Genomic DNA, 19,047 nt, shown 5'->3' with positions numbered 1-19,047 from the left:
TGATTTCAACTTTAGTTTAGGCGCAACTTTAGGCGCAATTTTGGAGCTAATCCCTTTTTTTGGGGCGCAAATCACCGCCAAGAAATTTTGCACATGGAAAACACACTTAGCAATGTCAGAAAATGTAAAGGCGTCAAAATAAATTAAACATTTTTTGTGAAAGCAGCGACGCCTCCAGGGCTGCTCAATACTATCCTGCGACATAGTTGTCTCTGAGGAACCTTCACCCTCCGTTGAGCCAGCATTGGACATGGCCACACAGGTTCAGGAAAGGTAAGCACTAAAGCAGTGGTCTCCAACCTGCGGACCTCCAGATGTTGCAAAACTACAACTCCCAGCATGCCCGGACAGCCGATGGCTGTCCGGGCATGCTGGGAATTGTAGTTTTGCAACATCTGGAGGTCCGCAGGTTGAAGACCACTGCACTAAAGTACCCAAAAAAATAATAATAAAAACTACCCAAGTTGAAGATAAAATCCATTTCACATGGTGGCTATAAACCCCACAAAAGAAAATAACTCACGTCGCTTGCTGATATACTGCAGGAGCGACTCCGAAATGGCTGCTCTACAGGGTAAAATATGCGTCCTCTGTGGTGGTAAGTTCTGTGTAAAACTGTGAACAGCTGATTCCAACATTTGAGCCAAAAATACTAACAACGTGCACCAAATGATAAATTTGGTTCATGTCCACGAAAACCAAAGTGAAAAAAAAGGGTAAAAAGAAACGGTCAACAGGCAAAATTGATAAATACCGCCCTTTATGATCACTAGGGGTCCTGGTTTAGAGCTGCAACTGTTTTAGCGGTACACAGCCGTGGCCTGGCAAACCATTGTGCACTTCACCCCCGTATCACTGCAGGAGACATTCTATAGTACGTCATTAAAGTCATCCCACGTAGAAAGATAGGAAAAGGAGAGCCTAGCTGAGCTCCTCTCCTGACACGTCCTAGTGATCTGTGGGGAAGAGACACCCAGAACCAAACAAATCAAACCTTTGACTCGTCTCTATAAATGATAGCAATGCTTTAGGACACGATGGCATTGAAACAACTACGGAACTTTAAATCATGATTCGTGCCATGCTTATTCATTTTACCCACAGAACATAAGGCTACGTTTACATTAGAAAAAGGCTCTAAGTCTGTGATAAATACATTAATATATCCTAAGAAAGCTATATCACCACAAGCACATTCACTTTAAAGGGGTACTCCGCCCCTAGACATCTTATCCCCTATCCAAAGGACAGGGTATAAGATGTCAGATCGCCGGGGTCCCGCTGCTGCAGCACCCCGCTATCATTACTGCGCAGAGCAAGATCGCTCTGCACGTAACGACGGGCAATACAGGGGCCGGAGCTTTGTTACGTCACGGCCCCGCCCCTCGTGACATCACGGCCCGCCCCCATCAATACAAGTCTATGGGAGGGGGCGTGGCAGTCGTCATGCCCCCTGCCATAGACTTGCATTAAGGGGACGGGCCGTGATGTCATGAGGGGCGGAGCCGTGACGCAACGATGCTCCGGCCCCTGTATCGCCCATCATTATGCACAGAGTGAACTCGCTCTGTGCAGTAATGATGGCGGGGTGCCGCAGCAGCGATCCCCGGGGACCCAAGCAATCTAACGTCTTATCCCCTATCCTTTGGATAGGGGATAAGATGTCTAGGGGCGGAGTACCCCTTTAATGGACCAAACTAGGTCTACATCCAGTCCGTTTCCTAATGTATACTTTTAATTTAGCAGGACTTTCAAATGCAGGAGACCACACTTTTAATATGAACATACCTTTACCAGATGATACAGGGCTTGGAAAATGGGAAACAAGAATCTGCTTAAGGGTAAGGTTACACGTAACTGATCCGCAGCGTATTTTACCGACCCATTTTGTGCCTCCAGTTGTTGCCAACCCCGTTCCCCCGCCTTGCCCCTGGCCTGCTTGCAGCGGCAATCCCCGCTACGAGCAGCTACATAGGGGGCCTGCGTCTGGCCGCGTCCACTCAGACATCACAGAACAGCCGCGATGTCAGAGTGCACTCGCCAACTGGAGGCACAAAATGGGTCGGGTCATCGGGTCAGATCCGTTACGTGTGACCCTACCCTTACTACTTAAATGGCATGTTTACACTGGGCTGATTCTGCAAGAAACTACAAAGTGCAAAGCAAGGGTAGGGTCACACATGGCGGAAATGCTGTGGATTTTCTGCATAAAATCTCAGTGAGGGAAATATACAGTAGTTACGGTGGCAGTGTAATGGATGAGACTTAAAATCCACGCAAAATCTGTCTGGAAACTGACCTCCATATCTACAGAATAGCAGGTTTGATATTTTTATATATTTTAAAACAAAAGCGGCAGCAGTAAATGTGCAACAAAATCTACATGATTTGGCGCAGAATTTGTGCTGTAGATTTTGGTGCAGAAATGCTGAGGTTTTTCCACTGTATGTGGCTGCATCCTACATGAATGAGGTTATTAAAACCCCATTTGCACATTGCAGAGAACACACTGTAGACTAGAGCTTTTTGCTGATTATTGTACTTGCAGCATGTTCTAGTCTACTGGGGACTTCATCCCATTACAAATCATGAAACTCATATCAATTTCTTTACATAAAATAAAAAACTTAGACCATTGTTTTTATACATTTAGGATATATGCAGAGTGTTTTACGCTGAGAGAAATCTGCTGGGCAGCGGGAAATATGCTGCATATGAATTATGAACAGACACATAGGAATTCCATGCTGCAGCCCTGTACGTGCAGTAGGGTTTGGAGGCGGGCCGAGCGTCAGTTATGTTGGTGCACTCGGTCCACCTCCAAATCTTACTGCACATACAGGCTGCAGATAGGAAGCCCTGTGTGTCTGCTCATAGCGCATACACAGCATATTTACCGCTGCGGATTTCTTGCAGCGTGAAATAAGCTGTGTATGCATGGTGTCACCCTATGTCTGATGATGGAATCTGCATCTATGTGGAGAAGTAACGGCCTGCCACCACAAGCAGATTGAGAATAAATGGAAAGGTAGCTATGCAAGTATGAGGCTCTCTCAATCACAGCCAAGCACAGTTCCTTAAAAGGGGTTGTCCCATCTTATCTTTTCCCTTTTCCAGCTACCACCAGAATGTTCGCGTCCGCTGGAGATGTTCAGAAAAGCAGAACGCAGCTAAAGCCAGCGCAGCCCCTCAAGTTCCGCTGTTTAATGTAACTCCCAAAGTTACATAAACTGCAAAGCTTGTGGGGCTATGCCAGTTGCGCAACTCCCATTTAAGTTAATGGTTGTTGAGCAAATTGCGTAACTTCCCTATTCCGGCTCTTCTGACCACCTCTAGCGGCCTCAAACAGAAGGTCGCCGGGAGAGCAAAACAACAAGATGGAACAACACCTTTAAGAAAACATAATAGGGGAGATCAAAACCTGCCCATAATACCCAATCAGATCCCTTCTTTCATTTTTCAGAGGCCTTTTCAAAAAAAAAAAAAAAAAAAAAAAATTAAAGAAGCGATCTGATTGGTTGCTATGGGCAACTTTTCCTCTGGACAGGTTTTGATAAATCTCCCCCAATGTGTTTCATGATCAATACCAACAAGACAAGTCAGATAAGTTTGTAAGTAGAGATGAGCGAACTTCCAGTAAATTCGATTCGTCACGAACTTCTCGGCTCGGCAGTTGATGACTTATCCTGAGTAAATTAGTTCAGCCTTCAGGTGCTCCGGTGGGCTGGAAAAGGTGGATACAGTCCTAGGAAAGAGTCTCCTAGGACTGTAGCCACCTTTTCCAGCCCACCGGAGCACCTGAAAGCTGAACTAATTTACGCAGGAAAAGTCATCAACTGCCGAGCCGAGAAGTTCGTGACGAATCGAATTTACTGTAAGTTCGCTCATCTCTACTTGTAAGTATCTTTCAGGTCCAAACTAATTTTTCTGCCTTTACGAAGAACCGATTTACATTTTACAAGTTTGGTCCCAACCAGCTCTATTATAATAGTGGGAGAAGGGCCGCCAACGTTCAGGGCCCTTCCCTGTTAGTAAAGAGAGAGCAGACAGACACAGACAGACATACCATGGCTCTGGTGCACCATGCGTGGCTGTGTATTAGAAGAACTCTGATTCATTTCCATGGATAACAATATGTGGCTGCTGCTGGATAATTGTTTGTATGCTGGGAAATGTTGTGCTTCTGCTTTGGCCCACATGTACTTTTCTCAGATGATACTAGGGCTGGGCTATGGCCAAACATGTGTATCGCGGTATTTTTGTAACTTATGGCGGTTCCACGGTATATAATGGTATTCCCCCACACCCCCCAAATTAATTATTAGCCCAGCGCTGTGCTGTCCCCATCGGGGTACTACTCACATCACTCGCAAGCGCTGCTCTCCTCGTCCTCCTGTTTGTTGCGGCCGCCGGCGCTGAAACTCTATACTGGGATAGAGTATAGAGCAGTGGTCTTCAACCTACGGACCTCCGGATGTTGCAAAACTACAACTCCCAGCATGCCTGGACAGCCAACGGCTGTCCGGGCATGCTGGGAGTTGTAGTTTTGAAACATCTGGAGGTTGAAGACCACTGGTATAGAGTGTCGGCGCCCGCAACAAACAGGAGGATGAGGGGGGCAGCACTTGCGGGTGATATGTGATTAGTACCCCGATGGGGACAATACAGCGCTGGGATGATAATTAATTGGGGGGCAGAACAGCGCTCGCGAGTCACTTATGATTAGTTCCCCGATGTGGGGACAGAGCAGCGCTGGGCTGATTCATTCATTCATGTCCAAGGGGGAGGGGCCAAACCAGTATTGCGGTATGGGTTAAAAGTCATATCGTGCAGCACAAAATTCGGTATGAACCGGTATACCGCCCAGCCCTAGATGATACTAAACTTTATATTACAACTATTACTTACAATCGAGAAATATGCTGAAGCATTAACAAAAGTTAGTGGCTAATTGCTCAGTCAGTCAGTGGCTAAAGCAGGACTCCGCTGCAGTAACGGACTGGCTCAGAAAGCAATACAATGCAAGTGCTGTGCAGTGGGGTGGGCTCCATGAAAACAGTGTTAATGAGGGGGAGAAGGGAAGGTGAGTATACAGCATTGTCTCCTACAGGCTGAGCACAATTATAGATAAGGGGAATTCTGGAAAGAAATTTAAGGGTACATTCACACATCCAGGATCCTGCACAGATTTGATGCGCAGGATTTGTATCTGCAGATTAGAAGCTGTGCTCAGTCATTTAGTTTACATTGAAATCTGCAGCAGAAAATCCTGTGCTTCAAATCTACACAGGATACTGTACGTGTGAAGTACCCTAAGGGGTACTCCCGTGCCCCAGCATTCTGAACATTTTAATCAGAACGCTTGGAGCCGGTGGGCGCGATTGTGACGTCACAGCCACGCCCTTCATAACGTCACATGCGTCCCCCTCCATTCATGTCCATGGGAGGGGGTGCGGCTGCCGTCACGTCCCCTCCCATAGACATGAATGGGACGTGTCTGTGACGCCTCAACCACTGCTGTCACGTCCCCTCCCATAGACATGAATGGGACGTGTCTGTGACGCCTCAACCACTGCTATCGGAACCCAGCATTTGTTTAGAACGCCAGGTGCTGCAGGAGATCGTGGGGGGCCCAAGCAGCAGGACCCCTGCGATCAGACAATTTTTTTCTCTCTTTTTTTGTTAAATGCCTACACTAAAGGCAGTGTACCATCAGGACTTCTTAACCTGAATCCTGAGATGCCAGTTTTATTCCAATTCAGCAGTGCAGAGATATGTGCATGATACGTAAGGTGTAAATTGGGAGATAAAGCAGTGCTGGCATCTATAGGTTCAGGGTAAGTAGCCCTATTGTACAATGACTGCTGGCTGCTGCCTGGTCCGCTTTCAAAAAGTCACCTAACAGCAAGAAAGGTTATAAAACTACTGCTACCCCTGCTCCGGTGTCCCAACGATCTTTGTTTACTCTGCAACCGAGATGACCTCCACGTAGCCACAGCAGCCAATCACTGGTGCCGTCATGGTCGCATGGATGTATGTGATCTCATTGCTGCGAATCAGTGAACAAAGACAGGAGGGGAGCTGCACAGCATCAGTGGAAAAGCAGAGAACCTACCAGGTGAGGAAGAGTTTGACCACATTTCCCGCTTTTAGGGAGGGTTCTCAGGTTCCCATTGTCCCCCATGTTCAAATACCACATGGCAAAACCACATGAAATCTAACAAATTAACATGGCTTCGTAGGGCGTTTTTTTGATTTTTTTTTTTTTTAGATGGGAGACATATGTTGCACCTAGGAAAACAGTGCGGCAAACAACCACATCACAAAATTAAGGATGTATTCACACATACAGTATCCTGCGCATATTTGATGTGCATGATTTGATGCTGCAGATTTGAAGCAGAGTTCAGTCAATTAGTTCAAATTGAAATCTGCAGCTTCAAAGCCTGAGCATCAAACATGCGCAGGATACTGTATGTGTGAACATACCTTAAAGGGGTACTCCGTCCCTAGCCGCTGGGACCCCCCGTGATCTCTGCAGTACCCGACATTTGTTTAGAACACTTGGAGTGGGCAGCAGGAGTCGTGAAGTCACTGTCACACCCCTCGTGACGTCACGCTACGCCGCCTCAATTCAAGTCTATGAGAGGAGGCGTTGGAGCTGTCATGCCCCCTCCCATAGACTTGCACTGAGGGGGCGTGATCTGATGTCACGAGGGGTGTGGCAGGGACTTCACGACCCCCGCCGCCTCTGCCCAACGCTGGGGCAGCAGAGTTCCCCTTTAAGGGTAAGGTCATACGTGCCCTATTTTGCTGCTGCACATTTTCCAACCCATTAAAGTCAATGGGTAGCAAAAGCAGCTAGGAAGTAGGAAAAATAGGCCATAAAATATGGCACGTGCCCTATCCTGTTAATTATTTTTATTAATTATTGTTTTAAACCCAAGTAAACCCCTTTGACAATAATATGTGATGAATACGAGCAAATACAGAACCCACTAACAATGTTCAGGTTTTTAAACACAACTAGCAGAGTACAAGGTGTTGCCCGGTCTTTCTACCTAAACCTTGGGCAGGGGAAAAGCAACAATGACACTCACATCCTCATATCCCATCCCCTGCACTTACTATTCTCTGCATCTGTCTGCTGGACAGTTGTCAGAATGTTTAAAATTCCTGGACAATCTCTGCAGCTCAACGGTGAAGCGATCCGGTCCTGAAGTCCAATAGACTTGCAAAGGACTTCAAAAAGAAAAACCCACCCTCATATAAGGTGGTGGGTTAAAGTTAATTTAACTTTATTGTATTTTTTAGATAACATAAGTAACACGCATACCAAGTTTCATCAAAATATCTCCAGTCATTTTGAAATTAGGCTGAAAAATATTTTCCCATAGACTTGCAACCCTAACCCACTCACAAATGCCTGTATGGGGGAAAAAAAACGAGACCAGAGGGGGCGCCTCATGTGATACCGTTTGGGTGGTATAGGGAAGGGGGAAAGGAGAGAGGTGCGGGGCCTGCAGGCCCCTTAGGTAGTAGCTGCTCACCTTGGAGCAAGTTTTAAACTTGCATATCAACCCACATATGGGGTTACAAAATAGCCGGAACCGCTGCTGAGCCTGAGGTTTCAGGTGAGGTAGAACAGTCTCCTGGAGAAAGTAGATAATCGTGGAAGAGCAAAAGAACCTCGAAATGGCGCTGCTGGTTCCGGAGGAAGGTGGAATAAACCAAGTCCAGAGTGGAGTGTAGAACTTGTGGATTTTATTGCATAAGGATAAAAGCAATAAAAAGCGATACAAGACAGGATTGCGCGTTTCGGGGGAGCCACCCCCCTTCTTCAGATCAGTAATCAGTCACTGATCTGAAGAAGGGGGTGGCTCCCCCGCAAAGGGGTAATCCTGTCTTGTATCGCTTTTTATTGCTTTTATTGGTTTTATCCTTATGCAATAAAATTCACACGTTCTTACTTCACTCCACTCTGGACTTGGTTTATTCCACCTTCCTACGGTACCAGCAGCGCCATTTGGAGGTTCTTTTGCTCTTCCACGATTATCCACTCACAAATGGGGTGGGTTATGGTTAAAGGGGTACTCCACTGCTAAGCGTTTGGAACAAACTGTTCTGAACGCTGTAGCCTGCGCTAGGAGCTCGTGATGTCATAGCCTGGGCCCTTCATGATGTCACGCCCCGCCCCCTCAATGCAAGTCTATGGGAGGGGGCGTGACAGCCGCCACGCCCCCTCCTATAGACTTGCATTGAGGGGAGGGGCGTGACATCACGAGGGGGTGGGGCTATGACATCACAAGCTCCTAGCGCCGGCTCCAGTGTTCGGAACACTTTGTTCCAAACGCTTAGCAGCACAGTACCCCTTTAATTTAACTCCTATACTTTTAGTAGACATAGCATTATCATGTCTACTAAGTTTAATCACCGTTCTGTACACAGTGTCCCAAAAAAGTAAAATGGAGCCGCCCTTACCTGGTGTTCAAAAGGAGGGCTACCAGACAGCCAGTTAGTGCATGTATCTTAGTAATACAGGTGTTTTACCACTGAAATGTCCATTCTGATTGGTCAGTTCTTCCAGCAATTGACACTGAGATCTGGACTGTACATGGCATTGTATTTTGAGTCTGGTTTCAAGTTACAATCGCCCAGAAAAGAGAAATTTTATGCTGAAAATATTGTAACCTGAGGCCATTGTAAGTTGAGGGATCACTGTATACACACACACACACACACACACAGATATAGATAGATATAGATAGATATAGAGAGCGAGAGACACACACACAGACAGACAGACACACACACAGACGGAAAGAGAGCTAGACAGAGATTTTACTGAATACAAAGCCAGGAATAGAACTTTAAGGGGGTGCTTTGCCAAAAAACATATAATCCCCTATAAAAAAAAAAAAAAAAAAAAAAAAAAAAAAAAAAAAAAGATAGGGGATAAGATGTCTGATCGAGGGGGTTCCACCAATTGGGATCCCCACAATCTCCGGCACGTCACCCCAGTCCTCTGTGCCTGATGACTGGCGACTACAACCGCCACGCCCACTCTCATAGACATGAACGGAGAGGGCGTGGCGTGCCGCCACGAATTCGGATGCTCCAAGCTTCTGTTTCCAGGACGCGCACGCCGCCGTCATGTAGATCGCGGGGGTCCCGAGCAGCCAGACCCGCATGATCAGACTTCTTATCCCCATCCTTGGACTAACCTCATCTTCAATTATCACTCGGGTGCGTCCGGTGTCCACAATTTTCTGCCACAAATTTCACAGTTCAGCAGAATCCCATTAAAATAATGGGAGGCTGCAGCACTGGAATATCTGTAGTGCAAGAGTGCCCTTAGAGCAGGGATCTCCAAATTGCTGATCTTCAGATGTTGCAAAACTCCCAGGATGCCCAGAGCGGCATTGGCAGTAATTGTACAACATCTGGAAGGCATGAGTCTGCACACCACATCTGGAAGGCATGCACACCACGTTTTTACAACACAGTTCCTGTATCAGGTTTTTGATGAAAAACATATTCCTCAAAACCTGACTAAGGCTGCATTCACATCTCGTTTTGTACATATGGGCGCCGGATCCGGCTGGAGTAGGGGCAAACCTGGCGCTCCTGTACCCCAACCGGATCAGCCCGTGACTCCATTTATTTTAATGAGCCAACCGGAGTCAAACGGTGACTCCGGTCAGCTCAGTTTTGACCCGCATGCGGTTTCCTGAACAGACCTAAAACCATAGTATACTACGGGTCAAAACTGAGCTGACCGGAGTCACCGTTTGACTCCGGTTGGCTCATTAAAATAAATGGAGTCACGGGCTGATCCGGCTGGGGTACAGGAGCGCCGGGTTTGCCTCTCCCCGAGCCGGATCCGGCGCCCATATGTACAAAACGAGATGTGAATGCAGCCTAAACTGTATCAAAACGTGTGTACAAATTTTAACCCATATACGGTTGAAAACTGTATACGGTTTGAAAAATGATGTCCGGTTGCATCCTTTTTTAAAGAAAAAAAAACGTATACTTTTTTACTTTTCACTCCATTTGAATAAAGTTTCACTTGTTTGTTTGAAATTCCAAGGAAAAAAACTGTGTAAAGTCAAAAACCGTATGGAACCGTATGCACACACAGTTCGTTCCAGTTCCCATTGACTCCCATGTTAAAATTTAGTTTAATACAGTTTTTCACCCGGACCAAAAAAACGTGGTAGACTACGGTTTTGGGTAGGGGTTTAAAAATAAAAAAAAAAAAAAAAAAAAAAAAAAAACAGACAAAACCGTATAAGGGTGCAATCACACCACGTTTTTGCAATACAGTTCCCGTATACGTTTTCAATGTGAAAACCGTATGGAACCGCATTGAAAACCGTATGCATTGACTCTCCATTGAAACTGTATGCCAAAAGATGCATCAGGTTGTGTCCGTTTTGCATCCTGTACGGTTTTGTCAGGTTTTTTCCCGTACTCAAAACCGTAGCCTACCACGGTTTTTGGTCTGGGTGAAAAACACTGTATACGTGTTTTTTTTTTGTTTTTTTTTAACATGGAAGTCAATGGGGACCGTACGTGCATACAGTTCCATCCAGTTTGCACCATACGGTTTTTGACTTTGCAGTTTTTTTTCTTGTAATTTCAATCAAACAAGTGAAACTTTATTCATAATGGAGTGAAAAGTTAAAAACGCATTATTTTTTTTTCTAAAAACGGATGCAATCGGACATCATTTTCCAAACCGTATACAGTTTTTAACTGTATATGGGTTAAAGTTTGTACACACATTTTGATACAGTTTAGTCAGGTTTAGAGGAATCCGTTTTTCATCAAAAACCTCATACGGGAACTATATTGCAAAAAACCTGGTGTGGATGAACCCCAAGACACAAAACGGACTAAACCAGATGATGCGTTTGACATACGGTTTTCTATACAATTCCATACGGTTTTTAACTTGAAACCGTAAACGGGAACTGTATAGCAAAAATGTGGTGTGCGTGCACCCTTAGAGGATCATCAAATGTGGCAGGTCATAGCAGCAATGTCAGTGACTGTTCCACACCTGAATGGGGTTTGTAAACATTCATGTACACGCTCTATATTCCAATGGAAATCTACCAAGTGTGAATGTACAGTCGGCTCTCCTACAGCTCAGATGTCTCCAGAAGGGTTTCTTTGACAAGATCTGACATTTAGATTAGATGTTTAGTACCATAAATGCGTATAGGGAGATTTATCAAACCCTGTGCAGAGGCAAAGTGGCCCAGTTGCCCATAGCAACCTATCAGCTTTCTTCTTACTTTCTTAACAAGGCCTCTGCAAAATGAAAGAAGCGAGCTGATTGGTTGCTATGGGCAACTTTGCCTCTGCACAGGTTTTGATAAATCTCCCCTATAGTGTGTGCAAGCCAAATGTAGGCCTAAATGTGGTGTTAAAGGAGTAGTCCAGTAGTGAACAAGTGGTGAACAACTTATCCCCTATCCTAAAGGATAGGGGATAAGTTGCAGATCGCTGGGGCCCCCCACGATCTCCTGTACGGGGCCCCGACAGCCCGCGCGAAAGGGGCGTGTCGACCCCCGCACGAAGCGGCAGCCGACACGCCCCCTCAATACAACTCTATGGCAAAGCCGAAGCGCTGCCTTCGGCAATCTCCGGCTCTGCCATAGCGATGTATTGAGGGGGCGTGTCAGCCGCCGCTTCGTGCGGGGGTCGACACCCGCTATCTGGCCGGAGAGACTGGCCCCCGTACAGAGAGATCGCAGGGGGCCCCAGCGGTCGGACCCCCTGCGATCTCAAACTTATCCCCTATCCTTAGGATAGGGGATAAGTTTTTTTCCCACTGGACTACCTCTTTAAGGGTCTTCTAAAGTGATTCACACTAGAATTCAGGAGCATAAAAGGCACCCACACGCTGCTTTTCTACACTTACACCCATACACATTTTAGATAAGATCGAAACACCGTCTAAGCCACTTCCCTTTCAGTAATATTTAGGTATATGTAGACCAGTGTTTCCCAACCAAGGTGCCTCCAGCTGTTGCAAAACTACAACTCTCAGCATGCCCGGACAGCCTCTGGCTGTCCGGGCATGCTGAGAGTTGTAGTTTTGCAACAGCTGGAGGCATCCTGGTTGGGAAACACTGGTCTACATATATATGTGGGCAGAGTTTTGTGCCATATTTGACTGAATCTTGGTGCATTTAAAGGGGTACTCTGGCGCTAAGACATCTTATCCCCTGTGCAAAGGATAGGGGATAAGATGCCTGATCGCTGGGGACCCCCGTGATCTTGCACGCAGAACCCCGTTAGAATCAGTCCCCGGAGCATGATGACGGGGGCTGAAGCATTGTGACTTCACGGCCCCGCCCCCGTGTGACGACACGCTCTGCGAACGTGCTCTGGGGACTGATTCTAAGGGGGTGCTGCGTGCAAGATCACGGGGGTCCCCAGCGATCAGGAATCTTGTCCCCTATCCTTTGGATAGGGGATAAGATGTCCTAGCGCCGAAGTACCCCTTTAAAGTGGTACTCCGGTGGAAAACATTTTTTATTTTATTTTTTAAATCAACTGGTGCCAGAAAGTTAAACAGATTTGTAAATGACTTCTATTAAAAAATCTTTACCCTTCCAGTACTTTTTAGCTACTGTATGCTACAGAGGAAATTCTTTTATTTTTGAATTTCTTTTTTGTCTTGTCAACAGTGCTCTCTGCTGACACCTGATGCCTGGTATCAGGAACTGTCCAGAGCAGGAGAAAATCCTCATAGCAAACCTACGCTACTCTGGACAGTTCCTGACATGGATAGAGGTGTCAGCAGAGAGCACTTTGGACAAGACAAAAAAGAAATTCAAAAAGAAAAGAATTTCCTCTGTAGTATACAGCTGCTAATAAGTACTGGAAGGATAAAGATTTTTTTTTATAGAAGTAATTTACAAATCTGATTAACTTTTTGGCACCAGTTCATTAAAAAAAGAAAAAAAAATAATAATAATGTTTTCCACCGGAGTACCACTTTAAATGCACCAGGATTCAATCAAATATGGCACAAAACTCTGCCCACCTATATATGTAGACCAGTGTTTCCCAACAAGGATGCCTCCCCTTTAAATTACAACTCCCCCAGTGGTTTAAATTTACATTTTTGGGGTTAAAATGTTGAATAACTTTAAAAACAGTTTCTACTGAACACATTACATACAGTAACCTCAACCACAACACAACACTTACAGGAAGACACTAGAAGCTATAGCGGAGAGAACCAACAGTAAAAGGAATTTCCTGTCAAACAGAAGTATTTAAGGCCCCTTTCACACTACAAAATTACTCCGTTTTAAAGATCCGAACGAAGTTCCGTCTGAAAATCAGCTGTAAAACGGCAGTTACAAAATCCTATATGGCTTTAGAAAATCCCATTATAGTCCATGGGATTTTTCTAATAGCCGTTTTCACCCGTTATTAATAACGACCGTTATTTTGTGACGGAAGATAGTAACGGGAGAAATAGTGCACGCACTATTTCTCCCGTTACTATCTTCCGTCACAAAATAACGGCCGTTATTGATAACGAGCTATAACGGGTTAAAAGGGGTATTCCAGGCAAAAACATATATATATATCTCAACTGGCTCCAGAAAGTTAAACAGATTTGTAAATGACTTCTATTAAAAAATATTAATCCTTTCAATAATTTTCAGCTGCTGAAGTTGAGTTGTTCTTTTCTGTCTGGCAACAGTGCTCTCTGCTGACATCTCTGCTTGTCTCGGGAACTGCACAGAGTAGAAGAGGTTTGCTATGGGGATTTGCTTCAAAACTAGGTGGTTCCCGAGACACGTGTCATCAGACAGCACTTAGACAGAAGAGAACAACTCAACTTCAGCAGCTCATAATTAGTGAAAGGATTAAGATTTTTTAATAGAAGTCATTTACAAATCTGTTTAACTTTCTGGAGCCAGTTGATATTATATATATATATATATATATATATATATATATATATATATATATATATATATATATAAAGTTTTGCCCTAGATAACCCCTTTAACCCCTTTAAAATGGCTATTAGAAAAATCCCATAGACTATAATGGGATTTTCTAATGGCCGTATAGGATTTTGTTACCTGACGTTTTTTAGCTGATTTTCAGACGGAACTTCGTACGGATTTTTAAGACGGAGTAATTTTGTAGTGTGAAACAAGCCTAACACGGAATAGGTTCTATATAACTTTCCAGCAAGCAATGATCCTATTCAGGTCTGCGGGAGTACAGTGAACTCTTCACCTCAGTACCTAGAAGTATGACAGCAATGCCTGTAATGCCTCATGGTGAGCGGCCTGGGAACACAATGACAAACCTCTGGTGCTGGCTAATAAAATAGTGAATAGCTCCATCATATCAATCACAAAAGACGACCTAAGGAAGGAAAACCAGTTTAAAGTCTCAATGATCTCACACGTCTTCCATTCCAGGCCTGGTCACATAAAAGAGCCAATGACATGTTAAACTCAAGTGACAAAGAAGACTCCTGATCTATCCAGGCGGCTCAGTGACTGACCTGGGGACTGAGCGGAGGCTGGGTGGGAGCACAGGAAAATCCATACAACACGAAGGGAAACCATGACATTCACATTCCACCAAGTGATTAATACAGGATGCCTGGTATGTGTCAAGGACAAAAGAATCTACTATGGGAAGACGGGAAATTCATTTCATGTGACAGTATAAAGAAACTACAAATGTGTTGCTCTCACCTTTCATCTTCTCCATCAACCAGAGGTGTTGTCAGAGGCAAGGACTTCAAAGGCAGTAAAGATCCCGAACCGTGCATATCCAGAGAGGCCCCTTCACCCACATGTGGTAGACCCGCCATTTGTTGCTCCATTAAACGCCTGGCATCTTCAATCTGGCCTGCCACGGACTGAATGAGAGATGGCGCCAAGAACTGACTAGCACTGCCAATCATCTGAAGGTGCACATTTTGGGCAAGTGGTAAACTTGCCATCACTGGAGCTTGATTTCCACTTTGGACTAAATTCCCATTTTGCGCTGTTGGTACTTGAGCAACTGTAGGTGGTTGTGGGCCCAGGGTCGTCGCTGCTGGAGCTATTCCAGTAGGTAGATTTGTCCCAAGCTGCTGGGGTGCTGGAACATTGGGTGCAGGTATAGGACTGACTGCAGGTACTTGTTGAGTGGTCATTCCCTGTACAGCAGCAGGTTCAAGAAGTTGTGTAGGAGGTTTTGAGGGGAGCAAAGGATTCTGGGGTGCCATCATTACAGGAGGTGGATGGGTAGAAGCGCCAACCTGTATACCTTGTGTGGGTGGCAGTACCGTCTGAGAAGGAGCTGGAACATTTTGCTGAATTACAGATTGTGTAGTCTGACTGGTAGATACCTGGTGTGCTGGAGTTGGCAGATTTCCCTGTTGGCCAACACCTACCACTTGACCGCCAGTTGACTGAATGGCTGTCTGAGCATGTACCACAGGCTGGGTTGAAGCTACACAGGTTGGCGGTGCTTGTGCCGATGCAGACGGGATCTGTGCCTGTAAAACTTGTGCTTGGACAACAGGTACAGCTGTGGCAGTACTACCCCCCACTCCTGCTGAAGGTGTAGGTACAGGTGCAACTCCAGTTTGAAGTATCTGTGGGTGCTGTATGTATTCCGGTAAACTCCCTGGAACAGAACTTTGATTTGTTGGCATGACGTGCCCAGTAGTCATCTGAGTTGGAGCGGTCTGTGGGTGTGCATATTGTATTGTTTGCGTTGGTTGAACAGTAGGCAGATTTTGTAAGGGCTGTGCCGGCTGAGGATATGGCAACTGTTGTGGGATCATAGTAGAAACTGCTGGCTGTTGATGCCCTAAAGAAGATGGTACACCAAGTATATTGACAGCAGCGGACTGTACACCAACAGGAGCATTCATGGTAGCTGGAGCAGCCTGTCCTACTTGTTTCTGAGGAGAATAAGTGGCATCTTGTGAATGCATCTGTAACTGTGCAAGCTGAGACTGTGAAACACTCTGCGGTATGTTTGAAGGTGGTACATTCTGGACAAGCGGGTTGCTAAAGTCCATCTGTTGAGGTGCCAGTACCTGAAATCCTTGCATTGCAGGTGCCCCTATTTCGCCACTTCCAACACTTTCTGTGTAGTGACTCAGAGTGCTGATATTGCTACTTACTGAGCTCCCACTGGTGCTCTCGCGCTCAGACGTCATCTCAAGTGGGTTTTGTTTAATGCTCTCCACTGCTTTGTTGACTGCGGCTCCCTCTGAAGCAGCTGCTGCATTTTCTTTGTCATAGAACTCCGTACAAGTCCATCTGCCCTTCCTGAACGGTTCTGAACTGGAGTCTAATTTTACAACCCTAAACCTAGAGGTGGCAGCTGCTGATGGTGCCGCCTGGTGCTGCCCTGCAGCCGGTGCCACGGCTGCTCCTACAGGTGCATTAGAAACATTGTTAGGTATGCTAGACGCAGCAATACTTCCATTGCCAGAAGAGCCTATATGTGGATTAACATTTCCAGAGACAGCACTTACATTACTAGTACTTGTCACACTGGCGGAGCTAATATTTACACTAGTGGGCAAAGGAGCAGTCATGCTGCTTACATTTGGAATAGTAACATTGTGAGTTGTCCCGCTACCTGTAATAGGATTGACACCCGCACTAACAGGCCCACTGGCCTTACGTGCCATAGGCGGCATTGTCCCCACCGCAGGAACAGCAACAGAAGGTGCAGGTGCTACAGCTGGATTATCCGTAGTTCCTGGGGTAGCCAGTTTCACAGGTGCTGGATTCTGAGCAGTGGCAGAAACAGAGGCACTGGATAAGCTGTGATGGGCAGGCATAGGAAGTCCATGGTGATGAAGATGATGGGGAAGGTGCACATTCCCATTTATCATGATGTTCTGCTGGACATTCGCAGGTAAATGTTGGTGAAGATGCGGCTGATTGGGAGACACCGCTCCGGGGGTCTCAGCTTCTTGAAAGTTATTCAAGGTTTCCTCGGAGGAGCTCCTCTCTGGACCACCAAGATCCGTGGCCCTGGACAATGACACATCCAGGATCTCGGAGGACGACAGGTCTTCGGTGTGCGACTCATCCAGGTCGTCGTAGCTCTCGGTGTCCTCAGCGATGCTATTATTGGAGCTCATGCTGGCAGAGATCTGAGCCGGGGTGACACTGGTGATCTGGAAGCCACTTTTCTTCTTGATCTGTGCCACAGGCTGTGCCATCAGGTTTAGGGTCTGAGGAGGATGCTGAGGTCCAGGAGAGGAGGATGCAGGTGGCAGAGGCTGGTAATCCTCAGAGGACAGCAGGTGCCCACTGACCCCACTGCCCCTCCTGGGGATGTCTGCCGGGTGCGCCATCTTCCTGGCAGTCAGATCTGCAGATGGATCGGGCTGGTGCATGGTGATTCTCCTCCTCTAGCTCTCAGCCCACCCACCTTCACTCCTCCAAATGTGCGCGATGTGTTTCCCGGGTGAGGGGGCGCACGACTCTCCCGCTGAGCTCTATGGATGGAGCTGTGGACGTGTGTACAATACACGGATGTAGAGCCGCAGTGTCACTTCCCTCCCTCTGTCTCCCCCAGCGATCAGCACGGTCCCTGGAATGACAGATCACTCCTCGGGGAGGGCAGCGCGGCTGGTAGCCCTGGAACCGGGGTGTCGCTAGGCTGCGGTGTGGGCTCCGGCTGCCGGCGGGCGCTGATGACAGGGATGCTGCGGGCTGAGGAGATGGCTGGGACGATGCAGCCGGCGGACGCGGCCATCACTGACAGTCATCAACACTCCTCCTGGCCGGGGCCCGGCGGCGGCCCCATCTTCTATAGCAGACGGGGGGGAGACACACAATTAGCCGCTGTGGCCGCCGTCTCCGTTGACACCCCCCTGCCCCCAGACAAGTGGTAGATCCGGATCAGCGGGCGCAGTGCTGAGGGGGCCGGTGGCTCATGGACTCCTCTCCGTATCTATCCGCCGTGACTCTGCCTTTCTTTTCTCTCGCAGTGTCTCTGGGCTCCGGCTCCCTGTTACACGGCGCCTGTGCCTCCCTCCCCCTTTTTCTTAATCTAACACGGCATTGGAGGACGGCGGCTGCCAGCCGGGGATAGCTGCTCAGTGAGGGGAGGAGAAGCAGGGGAAAAATGGCCGCCTGACATGCGCAGTACGGCTCCTAGGCTGCTCTGTAGCGGAGACTGTCGGCCTGCAGGGGGAGGGATAGAGCTGGGCTCGCCCGAAGCTTGACGGAAATCTCCGAACGCGGGGCGAGGGTTCGGCAGCCGTTCGGACCTATCGGAGGGATGACGTCAGTGCGGGAGTCATGCAGACGTGTCCTGCTTGTTGAATGGCGGGGCCGGTGTGCTTAGAAATAGCCCCATTGAGTAACGGCCGGGACACGTGGAGGAGGTGCCGCCGGGGGTGACAATGACTCACGACTGGGGCTCATCTACACCATCATACTGGGACTCACTCAGGGACCGGCGAAATGTCAGGGGAAAAGACAAGAGCACAATCTTCTTAAAGGGGCACTCCAGAAGAAAACATATTGAAATCATCTGGAAACAGAAAGTTCTATAGAGTTGTGAATAACTTCTTTGTATGCCCCTCCAGCTGCTCTATGTCCTGGAGAAAGATTAGTCTTTCCAGTCAGGCATGGTGCTCTCTGCTGACACCTCAGTCCCTGTCAGGAACTGTCCAGAGCTGTGTTGCCCAACCAGAGTGCCTCCAGCTGTTGCAAAACTACAACTCCCAGCATGCCCGGACAGCCTTTGGCTGTCCGGGCATGCTGGGAGTTGTAGTTTTACAACAGCACGTGGCCCCCTGATTGAGAAACACCGGTTTAGAGAATGATCAAATCCTCCTGCTCTGGACAGTTCCAAACACAGACAGAGGTGTCAGCAGAGAGCACTGTGGTCAGACTAGAAAGAACTTCAGGACATACAGCAGTTGCTAAGTAGAGATGAGCGAACTTACAGTAAATTCGATTCGTCACAAACTTCTCAGCTCGGCAGTTGATGACTTTTCCTGCATAAATTAGTTTA

At 47.1% G+C, this 19,047-nt stretch overlaps 1 protein-coding gene across 1 annotated transcript in view; it reads right to left on the bottom strand.

Annotated features, from left to right (window-relative positions):
- Positions 1–18,486, bottom strand: part of TSC22D1 (TSC22 domain family member 1) — a 117,642-nt gene extending 99,156 nt beyond the window's left edge. Inside the window, exon 1 of the mRNA XM_056555430.1 lies at positions 14,757–18,486. Coding sequence (XP_056411405.1) covers positions 14,757–17,416 — 2,660 coding nt within the window. The 5' untranslated portion in view covers positions 17,417–18,486. The remainder of the gene's footprint in view (positions 1–14,756) is intronic.
- Positions 18,487–19,047: the final 561 nt, after the last annotated feature.

This window comes from Hyla sarda, chromosome 2 (genome assembly GCF_029499605.1).
Source record: "Hyla sarda isolate aHylSar1 chromosome 2, aHylSar1.hap1, whole genome shotgun sequence".
Lineage (NCBI taxonomy): Eukaryota > Metazoa > Chordata > Amphibia > Anura > Hylidae > Hyla > Hyla sarda.
Note: the sequence above shows the minus strand (reverse complement) of the source record. Positions and strands in the feature narration are given on the sequence as shown.